The following is a 16,504-nucleotide window of genomic DNA, read 5'->3' on the forward strand; positions in this document are numbered from 1 at the left end:
TGAGAGTAACGTTTCAGCTAAAGTGTTAAATTGGCTTTAAATCAAATGTTACAAGATTAGCTTAGACAGGAATACTAACAACTTTAGCTCTTTGTTATGCCCAATGCTCTTTAACCGTAACATGCTAAATTTCTAAAATGGACTGGTCTATCATTCAATTTGGGCAGTACCATTTATTATTCAAAGGGGTTTTCACTGAAAATTTACTGATTGAATAGCAAACAGTGCAGACCATTATCAGACTGCTCAGATTTGCAGGCTGATCTTGGTCTGCACTGGTCACAAAGGCAGAAACATGTGCAGCCAGCAGGGTAAAGGATAATGTTTATGTTAGTCATTCAGATTTCACTTTTCTCAAAAAAAAAAGAGTCTTTTTAGCTCATCTGATTTTTTGAAAAAAAAATGATGAGTTATTGTCATCACTTGAGCGGTTGTCGGCGTCGGCGTCTGCGTCGACGTTGCCTGGTTAAGTTTTATGTTTAGGTCAGCTTTTCTCCTAAACTATCAAAGCTATTGCTTTGAAACTTGGAATACTTGTTCACCATCATAAGCTGACCCTGTATAGCAAGAAACATAACTCCATCTTGCTTTTTGCAAGATTTATGGCCCCTTTTGTACTTAGAAAATATCAGATTTCTTGGTTAAGTTTTATGTTTAGGTCAACTTTTCTCCTAAACTATCAAAGCTATTGCTTTGAAACTTGGAATACTTGTTCACCATCATAAGCAGACCCTGTACATCAAGAAACATAACTCCATCTTGCTTTTTGCAAGATTTATTGCCCCTTTTGGACTTAGAAAATCAGTTTTCTTGGTTAAGTTTTATGTTTAGGTCAGCTTTTATCCTAAACTATCAAAGCTATTGCTTTAAAACTTGCAACACTTGTTCACCATCATAAGTTGACCCTGTATAGCAAGAAACATAACTCTGTCCTGCTTTTTGCAAGATTTATGGCCCCTTTTGGACTTAGAAAATATCAGATTTCTTGGTTAAGTTTTATGTTTAGGTCAACTTTTTCTCTTAAACTATCAAAGCTATTGCTTTGAAACTTGCAACACTTGTTCACCATCATAAGCTGACCCTGTACAGCAAGCAGCATTACTCCATCCTGCTTTTTGCAATAATTATTGCCCCTTTTGGACTTAGAAAATCATTTTCTTGGTTGAGTATTATATTTAAGTCAACTTTTCTCATAAACTATCAAAGCTATTACTTTAAAACTTGCAACAGTTTTTCACCATCATAAGTGGACACTGTACATCAAGAAACATAACTCTATCCTGCTTTTTGCAAGAATGATGGCCCTTTTTAGACTTAGAAAATCATGGGTAGGACAATATTTCTATTATACAAAAAAAATCAGATGAGCGTCAGCACCCGCAAGGCGGTGCTCTTGTTTTAGTTTTGATCAGTAGCAAATATTTTATAACTGTCTGTTAGGGAAACAATTGAGTACAAATGAATCTGAAAATAGTAACTTCTTTCAGAGAAAGCTTATACTTCAGTACAGTTACCTCTACCATTCATGTGAAATGAGCCAGACAACACTATGCAAGATTTCATTATAATTATTTTTCCTAACCACAACTTACAGTTGCACACATGCACTTCTATTCCTGTTGCACATTATATAACCAATATATCGAAGGTCACATGTAATGTTTAGATGTACTTACATATTTTATTGAATTTTTACTGAAATTCCAAGTAGGATCTGCTCAATTATATTCTGTAAAATCATTGGATTTCGTGGGCATGAAATTCGGTGGTTTTGGTCAAAACAGCAATTTCGTAGGGATATGAAATCGTGGATTTCAACTTTTTAACATAAAATTAATGGGAATTTTACTTGTTCGTTGGGATTAAATTTCGTGGATTGATTCAACAACGAAATCCACGAAAATTAGTCCCCCACGAATATTAATGATTTCACAGTATTATTTTGAACGAGAATTTTTTAAAGGTTTGTATCGATAGATAGTACTATGGGATAGAGTGAAAATTGTCATTTTTATTACAGCTGACTTTACAGACTAGTTCAGCAGTCGAACAAGAATAGAAAAATATGCATATGTTAAAATGAGTAATTTAAGTGTGTGAAAAGAACTGTTGCCTCATGTGACCTTAGAAATATAAAAATGCTTTTTTTATGCCAGCTAATAAATATTTTGTAAGCTACATGAACGGAGATAACAGTTTAGTATACAAAAAAGGTAAAATTGTTCTCAAAATCACAAAAACATGTAGCTTGCAAAATTTATTTAATTGACTTGCTGTATTAATTAACCAAGGCATGTCTAACACACTTTTCTAACATCTTTTAACAGGTGTCTACCCACTAACAGAGAGCACGTGGGCCCGGACCTGTAACGACTGTGGCAATGGCATGAACTTACATTTAGATAACATTAATCCTTTCTGTAAATGCCGTAAAGACGGGATCCGAATGTCCCCAGATCCACAGGAACCGCGATCTCCCAGATGTAGAAGTGCACGAAACATTTCTCGTCCTCAAAGCCGCACAAGTCCTCGTCCGCCAAGTGCCTCGGGGACGCTTGCCAAGAGAGTGAATAACACGTCCTCTGACACTGGTGGCAAGGTGTTGCTGCGATACACTGACGGTTGGATACAAAGGCCTATAACTCCTCAATTTTACGCAGGACCTAATGCATTGCCGAGACTTGTTCGAAGATATATTGGGAGACGTGTTGGACAGTATCATGAATTATCAGTGGCCCAGAACCCAACTATATTTATAGATACATCTCAGTTAAATGGGGCTTTGTCAATAGTTTCTCATGGATTTTGTTCAAAATGATAATAAAGCTGTGATATGTTAGAATAAAACTCATGAGTGTTCACTGTATGCTTTTTTATAGCGGTAGTTTTAACATAGAGAAATCTAAATATTCATTTATAGTCTCCAAAAGCTGCAAAATTCTTGTGATAAAACTCAGGGAGTCACTCCATGTTCAAATGAAATTGGAAATCAGATCTTTTCGCATTTCAGGTGTATTAGTTTCATGCAGCTTTTATTAGAAAAAAAATGAGGTATGTCACATTGAATATTGCAGTAAAATATTGCAGTAAACACATTGTATCTATCATGTTTTTTCATAAGAAAGACAAAAATTAGGAATGAGAGAATACTTGTGGTCTGTGACCATGATTTTTCATCAGTATTTTTGACTGGCCTATTAAAAAGAAATTTTATGCTATAATTGAGATACTTGTTTTACATGTAAAATGTTTATACCAGATTCCTTTAAGGGAGGAGTTATTGATTATTGTTTTATTTTTACACACAGCTGTACAAAGAATATAACAGCAGTGTATATAAATATTCTGTTAGTAGAAGTATTTTCAGTGTTTAACCTTTAGCATGCTAGGTAAATTGTCGTCTGCTGCAAATGTCGTCTGCTAAAATTGTTAAGTTCATTCAATTTGCTCCAAAATTGGAAGAAATATTGTCAGAGTAGCAAACAGCTTGGAACCTGATCAGACGCCGATTTAATCGGCGTCTGATCTGGTTCCAAGCTGTTTGCAAAGGCTGTTAAATTCGCCCGCAGCAGGCTAAGGGTTAAACATAGAATGGTCACTTTAGCAGTATTTTTGGAGAGATAATTTGATTCTTGAAAGAAAATATGGTTTTTGATAAAGAAAAATAATGTCATTTTACACAGTTTTTCAAGAAACTTCTGTGGCATAGCTACTGTGTGACACAAGGAGAAGCTGTCTCCTCTCCTGGACCCATGTCTAGGTTCTGCCTCTGTGTTATTTCATGTCTGTCAAGTAAAGTCACTGTTTTGAAAACGGAACATTATGTTTACTATTTTAGACAAAAGAACATGGGTACTTAGGGAAAGACAATGTAAATATCAAGAGTCAAATTTTCACTTCAGTATTAGAATGATCTCAGTAGAGATTTAAAATATGAAGTATTCTTATACATTACTAATATATATAGAGCTGTTGCAGCTATACATTCAACCACACAAGCAGTTAGAAAGGTTACTATATTATGTTTTGTCACCTCGGTGTGGAAGTGTGGTAACTCCATATTGATAAGGGAGCAGATACAGTATTTTGCCCGGAGGTGACAAGTTACCTTTCATACTGTGAGCAGGCAGGGCCTCATAGTTATCACATCATATATTATACAGTTATTGACTTATGTTGAGGTCAATATGTGTTTTTACGGACCTGTAAAAATGATATTGACTGAGGACGCAGTCCGAGGTCAGTATCATATTTATAGGTCCGTAAAAACACATATTGACCTCAGCATTAGTCTATAATTAATATATTATATGCCCTTCTCAAATGTATTTATCTGACCAGCCAATATTTCATACATATAAGAAAAAGTGATATCACAAGAGTCATTATTGCTCCGGCAGGTCAATATCGCTTTTTGCGGACCCGTGCGTGCACTCATTTCGACCAATCAAATGAGCCCATTTGAGAAGGGTACATAATATTATATGAATTAATTCAAAAAGATAAAATTTCTTTATGCCCAAATGGATAATTAAATTAATTATGAAATGCAGACAGGAAACTTTGATGAATACGAGCTATGTGCTATTAAGTCAGTTCTCAATGTAAAATAATGCACAAAAACTAATGTAAATCCTTATATAATGTTGTTGTTGTTGCTGAATAGAATTGTTTCAGAAGTATGTCAAATTAACAAATTTCTTTCAAATTTTTGTAATATGTTACACTATATAAATCATTAACAGTATTGTGCCAAATGTTCTATGAGATTTGATGTAATTTCATACGGATTTTGTACTATTTTCTTTCGTTCTGAAATTTGTTGTGATTTCGAATAGATACAACACATTAATGAGCACATTCTCTTTTAAGTATTATTGAACTTCCATTTCTATTTTTGTCCGATCACACACAGGAATGGCAAAATCGACTTTTACAGCTTGTCAAAAAGCCCATATGTACATACATGTGGAATTTCACCATTCTTTACTATATAACCATTTTATGGACAAGTAGAAAACAGCTTTTGGCAAAAATGGATAAGTAAGTCAAAAATCAGATTTTTGCCGCCTCTGCACACAGAGAATCATAGGCAAAAACAATTTGGTTTTTAAGACGCATTTCATACCTAGATAAACTGCCAGTACCAGGTTTAAGTGACTGCAAGTACATTTGTATCAGTATTACAGGGTGTAAGACTGCAGAGTTTTACAACACATTGCAAGTTTGGTGAATGAAAACTTTTGAAGGACATTAATTTTCTCACAGTTTCTATATTATGTCACCTTTGTGGAACCATCAGTCCTATCTCCACGAGGCCAGTAGCATGGATAGTGATCATCCAAATATACAGTTTACAGTATACACTTAATTTTTCTTGTTAACCTTTAGCCTGCTAAATTTCTAAAATGGACTGGTCCATCATTCAATTTGGGCAACACCACTTATTATTCAAAGGGGTGTTCACAGAAAATTTACTGACTGAATAGCGAACAGTGATCTTGGTCTGCACTTGTCGCAAAGACAGAATCACTTATCGCCAGCAGGCTAAAGGTTAGATAGAATACCACTTTTTGACTATATATCAATTAAATTGTACACGTATTGGGAAAATTGTTTTAGTCAGTATTGAGAAGTCTGTGATATTTGTTAAACACCGTAAAATGATTGTTATTCGTATGTCAGTATTTTATGCATTATGTTATACAAAATTTTTCTCGAAAGGTTATTTTGTATTTATTTATGCTTAGTAGATATTTTTCCATATGATCTGATGCTATATTGATATATTATTACTTGTCATTGAAAGAGTGTCACTTAAAATGTGAAACTTTATAGTAGTACTGAGAGCATACTTTTCATATCTTTATTTTTTGTTTTTCATACACCAGTACACAATTTTGTCACAGGCTTGATAGTATATTATTACTATATATTCAAAGATTTAAAACAAATATATAACTGAACCTGTACATTTTCAAAAGCAGGCAGATTCTTTTTGCTTACAGTGTAACGTTCCACAAATTAAAACAAAAATCCATTGAAAATTGAATCTGAATCTGCCTTACCCTGTTAAATTTCTGTAATAAACTTGTCCACCTTTCAGTTTGGACAGTACCATTAACTGTTAAAAGGGGTGCTTACCAAAAAGATACTGACTGAATAGCAAACAGTGCAGATCTTGATCAGACTGCATGGATGCACAGGCTGATCATGATCTGCGCTGGTCGCAAAGGCAGAATCAATCCTGTCCAGCATGATGAGGGTTAGGAACTCGTGCTGATTTATGTTTCCATATGCTATGCAATTATTTTATGATAAAGTTTTAAATGTGTTGCAATGAGCTGTAAGTTCTTCCTAAAGTGCTTTTGTGTGTGTTGCATTTTATTTGCATTTACTAGCATGCTTCGTTTAATATGAAAAAATGTGCAGCTAACCAACATTTTGAGACCTAAAATAACTACAAGTTATATATAGACTTTTTTAGCTCACCTGGGCAATGCTAAGGTGATTTTTTCTGATCGCTCAATGTCCATCGTCTGTCTGTTTGTTGTCTGTCGTGTGTCGTCTGTCTGTCAACATTTAGATTGTGTATGCGATAGAGGCTGTATTTTTCAACTGATCTTCATGAATTTTGGTCAGAATGATTGCATTGATGAAATCTAGGCTGAGTTCGAAAATGGGTCATCTGGGGTAAAAAACTAGGTCACTAGGTCAAATCAAAGAAAAACCTTGTGTGTGCAATAGAGGCGTATTTTTCAACTGATCTTCATAAAATTTGGTCAGAATGATTACCTTGATGAAATCTAGGTCGAGTTTGAAAATGGGTCATCTGGGGTCAAAAACTAGGTCAAATCAAAGAAAAACCTTGTGTATGCGATAGAGGCTGTATTTTTCAATTGATTTTCATGAAATTTGGTCAGAATGATAGCCTTGATGAAATCTAGGTCAAGTTCAAATATGGGTCATCTGGGGTCAAAAACTAGGTCACTAGGTCAAATCAAAGAAAATACTTGTTTTTGCTCCAATTTTAATGATAATTGGTCAGAATATTTTTTTCCATGAAACCACTAGGTCAATTACACTGTTATGGTGTATTATGGTGTGTTTCTCAGGTGAGCAACCTAGGGCCATCTTGGCCCTCTTGTAGACATTTTCAATTAATCCAGATATGATGATTCAAAACTGTGAGCCTCATTTTAAACAATTCAATTGGTAATTAGAATAAGCTAAAAGGATGGCCTTTTAAACAGACTGTGCTTTTAAAAAGTTTTGAATGTCTGAAGACATATCTCAACAGTGTTGATCCAAAAGCCCACAACTGCAAAATGGCAACTTTTCAGGATACAATAAAAATACATTTTCTCTGTCATAGCAATGACTTGTTCTGAGGAACAAAGGTTTTTAGACCCAGTTTTATATTGTGTTGCTGAAATGAAAAATTAATTATTATTATTAACCTTTACCCTGCTAAATTTCTAAAATGGACTGGTCTATCATTCAGTTTGGGCAGTACCACTTCTTATTCAAAGGGGGTTTCACTGAAAATTTACTGACTGAATAGCGAATAGTGCAGGATGTGCAGGCTGATCTTGGTCTGCACTGGTCGCATAGGTAGTCACTTGCCGCCAGCAGGCTAAGGGTTAATACTTTAACAATTTTTATGACACCATCCTTTTACTCAAATATCTAGTGCCAATTTTTTTAAAACATTTAATACATTTACATACCGGGTACTTTTTAAAAAAATGTTGATGAAGGTTTGATACCAGTAGGGCCCTTTCATAAAATAACAGTTTGCAAAAGGATTATGTCACTACCATGATAAAATGCCTATCTCAGTTGGGTTGCTGTTTTTTTTCCAAAGCCGTTACTCAGATAATGGAAGCATTTATTAATCAAATTTGATATCTTGTTATTTCTGTGTGTTTTTTTCCCATTAACTTTATCCAGAATTCATACAAACAGATGTAATATTAAAAAAATGGTGATAAGTTTATGTTAATTAGTTTATACCTGTAGATGTAAAGCACACTGTGCTGAAACTGTTGTCAGATTCTGTTATTGTGTTATTTTAGAGTGAATTTGCAAACATTGTTATTTCATAGTGTTTTGATTTGATACAATGGTTTCTATATATTAATTTGGAATATTTTGCAGATTTTTTATTATTTACAGTATAATATTTTATATATATGTAACCAATGATGCTTACAAAAAGGTATATAATAAAGTTTGTTAACTTTCTTTTAAAGTTGTTTTGTTCTAAATTATGGATTTTATCTGAGGAAAAGCAGTTGCTATGCAATCAAAAACCAATGTGTTTTCAGTATTGTAGCATTCTGATGGACGACTGGAAATGACTACATTGTCCATCACTTAAATACTGATGGTTCAAGTTTTTGAATGGTTAATAAGTGGGCCTCACACTTTTGGCATAACTGGTCATGAAGAAATTACTTTGTCCTGAGTGTCAGGGTCATAACTTTTTAACCCCGAATTCAGATTTTATTTAAACTGGAAAAGATTACTACTCACAGCATTACAAGTGCAGTGTACATAATTTGTTGTCCTATCTTCAAGGTCAAGGTCAGGATGGATCAAAAGGGTCATACAATTAACCCTCAGCCTGCTGGCAGCAAGTGATTCTGCCTTTGCGACCAGTGTAGACCAAGATCAGCCTGCACATCCGTGCAGTCTGATCCTGGTCTACACTGTTCGCCATTCAGTCAGTATCTTTTTGGTAAACACCCCTTTTTACTGTTAATGGTATTGTCCAAATTGAAAGATGGACCAGTCCATTTTAGAAATTTAGCAGGCTAAGGGTTAAAAAACTGTTCTTACTGAGGTGAAAAGTTTTAATTTTCTCAGTTTCACCCTAATTCAAGGGCGATAATCTAGAGCAACATAGACTTGCTGGTTATTAACCTTGACCAAGATAATATGCCCATAAACATTCTGACTAAGATTGGTGAACATTGGATGTGAACTACTCGAGTTAGAGATTTGACACCAACAATTTTTGCAATTTTGAGTACGAAGACTGTCTCCTAGTTTTTGAACTTTGTCCAAGATGAGATATTATGCCCATAAACATTGTGGTCAAGTTTGGTGAGCATTGTATAAGAACTATACTCAAGAGAGTGGACACTGCATGAAAATGTCCACAATTTTTAGAAATTTAAAGGTCTTAACTCGAGGAAGACTTGAATCAATGATCGAGCTCTTAATAAATTTAGCCAAAATATAATGTTAAAGCTTTGACCAAGTTTGGAGAAAATTGGATAAGAACTGCTCAAGTTAGAAGGCGAACACTGTCAATTTTCACAGTTTTGAGTAATTTAAGAACCATAACTCTGGAGGGAGTTTGAAGATCTCACTGGCATGTTAAAGTATAAACAGGATATAGATAATGTATTGACCTTGTAGTTTAACTACTAGTAGTCTAAACATCCAATAAGCAACCAGAGATTTTCAAATTTTTGACTCGCATACTGGTTTATTATGCCACGTTATGAAATACCCACAATTAATTAAGTATCTTATTTAGTTGACAAATATGGGTGTGCACTAATGGTTGCTTAGTTTTACTTGTTAATTGAACTACAAACATCTTAAGCTTAAATAAAGTACCTAAGGGTTTAGATATGGCCGACTTTGTTCCAATATTTAAGAAGCGTGACTAGATTACAGCAGCAAACTATAGACCTGTCTCCTGAACCCATACACAATGCATCATTCACTCTAACATATTGTGACACTTCTAGAAACAGAATATCCTAGCTGATACTCAACATCGGTTCCATAGTAGAAGGTCAAGTGACAGCTTAGTATTTAAAGTTGGCAAGACTAAATTTTCTGAAGGCAAGCAAACACATGCCGTATTCTTAGACTTTGCCAAAACCTTCCAACAAAGCCCCATATTAACGGCTCCTTTACAAACACCATTACTATTGAATTAATGGCTCCATCTTCAGCTGGAAGCCCACCCACTAAGCTCAATAGGGAGAGCGTAGATCTACAGATCATGTGATCGTGAGTTCAATCTTCAGGCAAGGCGTATGTTCTCTTTGACAACTGGATAAATTTAAGACATTGTGTCTGAAATCATTTGTCCTCCACCTATTATTCATGCGGAGAAGTTATATAGTATAGTTACTTGCGCAGAACAGTTTTGTACTGGTAACAGTGTAAATACAAAACAAACAAACAAACAAACAAACAAAAGTCTAATTAAGCTGGATTATGAGGTTTCTAAGTGACCAGAAGCAAGTACTCTTGAGGATTCCACATCATCAAACCGATACCACCTTAGAAAGGGACGACATGAGCATACTTCTCTTCTTGGCGTTCATTAATGACGCCATACAGTGTTTCTGACATTCTTTATTGACGACTGTTTTATTTACGAAACCATCAACACATTAAATGATGCAGTCTACCTTCGACAAGATCTTTCGACATCCTGAAAGATTGACAAATGATTGACTGTCTCAAATTCTCAACAAAAGAGATACTCTGCTGAGACCAACTACTATCTGCATGACCACAATACCATATGATTTGGACGTAACTTAAAGAGCTTCCAACAGGACACCATGGTACAGGGATACCCCGTGTCTTTGTATACACGTCATCAGTGTGGAATTCCTATCAAAATCAACAAGTCAAACAATTTTAACACGATATGAACATATCAAAACCCGTTATACTGACTTTCCTATACCGAATGCGAACAATTTTCAATATATGGGGTATGTTTATGACACTACCAGTTTCTCTAGAATGAAGGCACGTGTTATTGTGGCAAATATAGCTGATTTGCATTTGACCTTTTCATGTTGATTCTATATGTACCCTTACAGAAGCAAGCCTCTGTGGCGTACATGCTGCATATTTGCTGTGTATATGACGCGAACACAGTAGTACGCCAGAGGAGTACATTTTACATACACCGCATGCGGCGTACATGCCGCGTACTATTTCGACGAGTACACAGCATGTACGCAGGAGGTCACTAGTACACTTCAAGTACGCAGCACAGACTCTGAAAATTTAAGGAATACACTGCATGTACGCAGGAGGGACTTGTACAAGAAAATAGTACACTGCATGTACACCGCAGATACTTCAAAATTTATAACACTTATATTTAGTTGCATTAAAGTTGTTTCCCCTTGATGCAGTTACGCCATTTTCTTCAGATGTTTACCAAATTACATGCTACAAAAATTGATTTTTTCATTGAAAAGTGGATGAAGAAAAGCATACTAATTTATTTGATAACATCAGTCTACATTATTTTGGTAAGGGTAAATACTTATTGATGCATGTCACTTATCTTTTTTCTGTTTTTTTCTGTCCAAATGATCAGCATTTGCATAAGAAAGTTGGTGGGGTAAGGAATTTACATTATCACAGCAGTTTCGCCACAAGAGTACACAGCATGTTTGCAGCAGGAGTACACAGCATGTACGCCGCAGGACTCGGGCCAGGAGTACACAGAATGTACGCCGCAGGAGTACACAGCATGTACGCCGCAGGAGTACAGTCAGCATGTACGTCGCAGGGGTAGTACACCGCAGGCTCATTTGCATGTGAAAAGTGTATGTGCCGCGTACATGCTGCATACTATTTCCCGCATACTAAATTCCTCCAGCGTACATCCTGTGTACTATGTAGTCCACAGCATGTACGCAGCAAGTAGTACGCGGCAGAGCTCATTTGCATGTCAAAAGTGTACTACAAACGTACTATCGGTGTATGTGCGGTGTATATCCTGCGTACTATTTAAAGCCCTTGATTTCAGTACACATCATGTACGCATCATATACGCTGTATGTACACAGCAAGAGTACGCAGCAGGCCTTTTTCTTCTGTAAGGGTAAACAAGAGCTGTCAGTGGACAGCGCGCTCGACTATTCTCAGTGCTTGATAGTATAATATAAGCAATGAGTAAAACGTTAACATTACAATAAGCATATTCTAAGTCGAAAAGGGGCCATAATTCAGTCAAAATGCTTGATAGAGTTGCCTCCTCCTTTTTACAGACTGGGATCACGATGGTAAACAAGTATGCAAAATATGAAAGCAATATCTCAATGGACTTTGAAAATATTTGGGGTGGTACGCAAACTTTAACATTTATTCTAAGTCGAAAAGGGGCCATAATTCAGTCAAAATGCTTGATAGAGTTGCCTCCTCCTTTTTACAGACTGGGGTCATGATTGTAAACAAGTATGCAAAATATGAAAGCAATATCTCAATGGACTTCGAAAATATTTGGGGTGGTACGCAAACTTTAACATTTGTGTGACGCTCACGCTAACGCTCACGCCAACGCCAGGGCGAGTAGGATAGCTCCCCTATTCTTCGAATAGTCGAGCTAAAAATGTTCATATCGTGTTAAAATTTCAGTGCACCATCTGCAGTAGGCCAAGGAATCTCACAGTCTACTTCAAGTCTTTTATAAATTTTACAGCCACATCAGGTTTCTTGTATTAGTAACAAGATCTAGTCATTATGAAAAAAAAAGTCTGTATAAGGAAGAAAACGAGAAGTAAATGTAAGTTTTCCTAAGTTTAAAATTTGGGCGCATCCAAACATGAACTTAAAATGATAAGTATATATATTCTCCTAAAAAAGTCGTATTCTAACCGACTAAGAAGGGCATCGATCCAAAGAAAAATCATGTACATTGTGAAAGAAAAAAATTGTGTGAAACTAAATTAATTCTTTTCATGAAAGTTCCGTGAAGTAATAAACATAACATAATGCAGGAATTGCTTTAAGTAATGTGTAACTTTTCCAAAGAGAGACTAGGAATGCTTACTTCTTTGTTTAATCTTTGTGAAAAATATTGTACAGCACTTGTGAGTGTTTTGTTGACAACTTAAGTCTCTCAAACAGCAAAACACATCTACCCGCATTATAATTTTGTAAAGAACGGTTTCATATATTTTAGCTTTGGGTGAGATATGAAAGCGAATATATGATGAATTGGATTGTATTGTTTTGTTTCGTATCGTGTCGTCTAAGTGTCCTGGCTTGCGTTGGGTCTCGATGTGTTGTGTTTGTGCGTTGCTGAATTGCAATTAATTATATTTCATTTAATTGTCTTGGTTGATTTAACTTAAAATTGTCCACCCGGAGCTAATTGTGACATGTCAGGAATCAAAAATGGCGAAAGAAATACGAAAAGTTACTATTATTTGATTTTCCAAATCCATAAAAAGTATTTTTTTTAAATTCTGCTTTCGTTTGTCGTTTGCAGTATTCATGATAATCCTGTGTAAACTACAGTCTGGCGTGGACTGTGAACTTCAGTGACTTCGGAACATGATATAGAGTAGGATCGAGTGAGGTTTGGTCGAAACTGTTGAAACTCCCGAGTCGTGTTTGTGCTAGTCTGACTGTTTCCCGAAGGCTGTGTCTCACTGTGTTTCTATATAATGTCTGTTTCGTCTACGTTGTCTATATGTTTTTCTTTATCTATGTATTTTTGTGTGCATGTCAGTCATGTATACGTCTATAGGATTTGGTTAGCGGGGATGTGTTCTTATAATGCTGCTAAATATCCTCCTCATATTTATACATCATTCTACATTGAAGGTACAGAAATCTTGAATTTGAATGACACATTTAAAAAATTGGACTAAAAATGTATTTTCCTGTGTAAAATTCTGACCCATGGCCATTTGACATGAACTTTACTTTCAGATTAAAGGTAATTAATGGAAGGCCACTTAAATTTCCAAATATCAAATGCCAATCAGGTATTTGTTTTATGTCAAATATTGTCTGAAAATGGTTATTCTCAAATGAAACTAATTAATTGTTAACTGAAAAAAAGTGAAACAATGAATGCAGAATGCTAACAGTGATTATTCAAATATAGAGCTGAATACATCGGCAATGCATCCTTTTAAGGTACTGAACCCCTAATAGTAATATTTAAAAAATGGCATTTGCTTGGTATATTCTAAAAGCTGACCGTGTTTAATTCGCACTGTGTTGCAATTTTAAACAACTTTTAGGCCAGTATTTTTTTATCTTTAGTTTTACCGACCCGCCGACCCTAAAATTTGGGAAAATGAAAAAAAAAAAAAAAAATTCAGAAAAAAATCGAAGTGTCAAAAACTGATGCACACACGAGTGATCCGCCAACTGACCATAATTAAAACGGTAACTGAACGTTAAACGTGCGGCTTTTATACCAACAGTACGTCCAAAAAGAGATGTCAATTTTTCGTGCAACAAAAGCACATCGATACGAACACCGTGTCCGTTTATCCGCGCCCAGCGATCGGCGGACACGTTGTGTCGTGGTGTGCAATCGCGGTGATTCTCTGTGTATATAACGTCTAATTAAATTAACCCCGTTTTCATTGTAGAAAGATAATTTTTGTTCCATATTTTGTTTTATGTTTTCAGGTAAATACCAAGCTTATAAGATGTGTAATTATAAACCTTTTAGTTCCTTTGTTTATGTTTATAATTCTATGTAAAATTGTTAAAACGTCCACTAACAATTACTACTAACATTACATGTTGGAATAAATGTTTTACTCACCTCCGTTGCAATTAAACTGCATAATTCTTTCTTTCGTTTAGCATGTTTGCCCATTTTCACATGTTGCAAAACTATTTGGTAAGTTACTTATAATTAATAAGTTCATGTTGGTTAATAAGTGCTAATTAGATAATAATTTGTCGGTGCCCGTTCAATACGGCCCATACGTTTGTTATCAATAAAGAGTAATTAAATTTTTGACTGTTTTCGAGTAAAAACTTATTTGCAGTTTCAAAACAGTTAATATTAACTTCGACTCGTAAAAGTGTTCGATATTTAAATCAATTTCATTTTTACTTGTAGCCCCGTTTATTTTTATTTTGCACTGATTTATTATCGTAAGGCAGTGGCTACGATTACGGTACCGTATTATTATTATCGTAATGTTTACAATGAATTAAGGGATATAATGAAATGTAACGAAGCAATTATTGTATTCTATTTCAGGTACAGTCACAAACTACTAGTACATAAAATTAGAAAAACAAGAAGTAAAGTTTCGGAGCATGACGCGTTAGTGGCTAGTAATACGGTCCCGCACGGTACTAAAGCTAGTCATACGTGAGGCACGTTCAGCTAGACCGTCGTGTTTGGACTATATGAGTAGTTTGATAATGCTTTGATTTCAAATAACTGTATAAAAAGGAAGTTTATTTTCAAACAGTGATAATCACATACTACTAGATTTTTGGCCGTCGTGCGGGACCGTTCACTAAAGGATGTTTTAAAGCCACTTATAAATATGTATTTCCACATGGTGTATAATAAATAATGAAAGCGTAAAATAGTTGTTATCTATGCTTACGGGAAAGAACTTTCAACAAGAGTGAAAATTACAGCACAACAACCAGAGGAGGGAAGGAGCAGAAAACAAAAATCGGCCTTCTATATCTTTTTTATTTCCCTTTTATTCTATACAAAATTTAACGGAATATAACATTTATTAGGAAGCACAAACAATTTAAACAAAAAAAAGCCAAGAATGCTTTGCAATAGACAGAAAAACATTTGTTATGTTGCGTTCTCATAAAAATTATAATGCTTCCATTTAATTTCATTTCTTTATTTCTTATTCATAAGATGTACATAGATTTAAACGATACCAACAATTGAAGTTTATTTATATAAAATACAGACAGACAGGCATACATATTCTATAAACCGTCATGTGATAATTACAGATATTATGTGACAAATATACCTTCAGTTGTTAAAACAAAACAGTGTATTGTATTTATTTTTTGCTGCTGTTCCCTTAGCCTATTACACAGACCAAACTTTATGAAAAGATCACATATCGAGGGTTCAACGCAATAAGGGCGTATCTACATATAATAATTATATGTAGATACGCCCTTGTTGCGTTGAACCCTTGACATGTTTTTTACAAATATGCAAATATCTTAATTTTGCCGAAAATAATACAGAATGGAGAATAAACAATTTTTGTCATATATGAATTATATGATGAACACAAAATAATCTGTTAGCACTACCAATACACAGGTCTTTGTATTATATGATGCTATAGATATATTATGACATTTAATGCTAATAAAATTATGTTATTAACAAAAAAAACATTAAATTGTAAGTTCTTGCTTCCAAGGCTCGTGTACAGCTTTCTTCTTGCCCTGAAAAAAAGCAGATAAAATTTATATTTTTAATACAGATGTATGTTACACATTAATAGTTTCTTGAAATTCGACATGTCATGTGATAGAATTCGATTAATGTTATTTCAGACATGTAGACGTGCATCGAAATGTTTAAATGGATGATTGCTTTGTTTATATAAAAGTGAATACCACTGTTTCCTGAGCAAAAACTTTTAATTCTGATATTCTATATTGTACTAAAATTATATTTCAAAATTCTTTTTGATAGTTACATTAGCAAATAAATTGGTAACAAATTAACAAGTTATTTAAA

The 16,504-nt window shown here is 34.6% G+C and overlaps 1 protein-coding gene across 11 annotated transcripts in view; it reads left to right on the forward strand.

The window, feature by feature from the left end:
* Positions 1-8,247, forward strand: part of LOC123528992 (tubulin monoglycylase TTLL3-like) — a 72,830-nt gene extending 64,583 nt beyond the window's left edge. For 7 of the 11 annotated variants that reach the window (XM_045309128.2, XM_045309131.2, XM_045309132.2 and 4 more), the window contains one exon: positions 2,328-8,247. In XM_045309128.2, coding sequence (XP_045165063.2) covers positions 2,328-2,818 — 491 coding nt within the window. In that variant the 3' untranslated portion in view covers positions 2,819-8,247. The remainder of the gene's footprint in view (positions 1-2,327) is intronic. The other 4 variants (XM_045309133.2, XM_045309135.2, XR_008366718.1 and 1 more) reach the window with 3 other exon arrangements.
* The last annotated feature ends 8,257 nt before the right edge of the window (positions 8,248-16,504 follow it).

Source organism: Mercenaria mercenaria, chromosome 13 (assembly GCF_021730395.1).
Source record: "Mercenaria mercenaria strain notata chromosome 13, MADL_Memer_1, whole genome shotgun sequence".
NCBI classification, from domain to species: domain Eukaryota; kingdom Metazoa; phylum Mollusca; class Bivalvia; order Venerida; family Veneridae; genus Mercenaria; species Mercenaria mercenaria.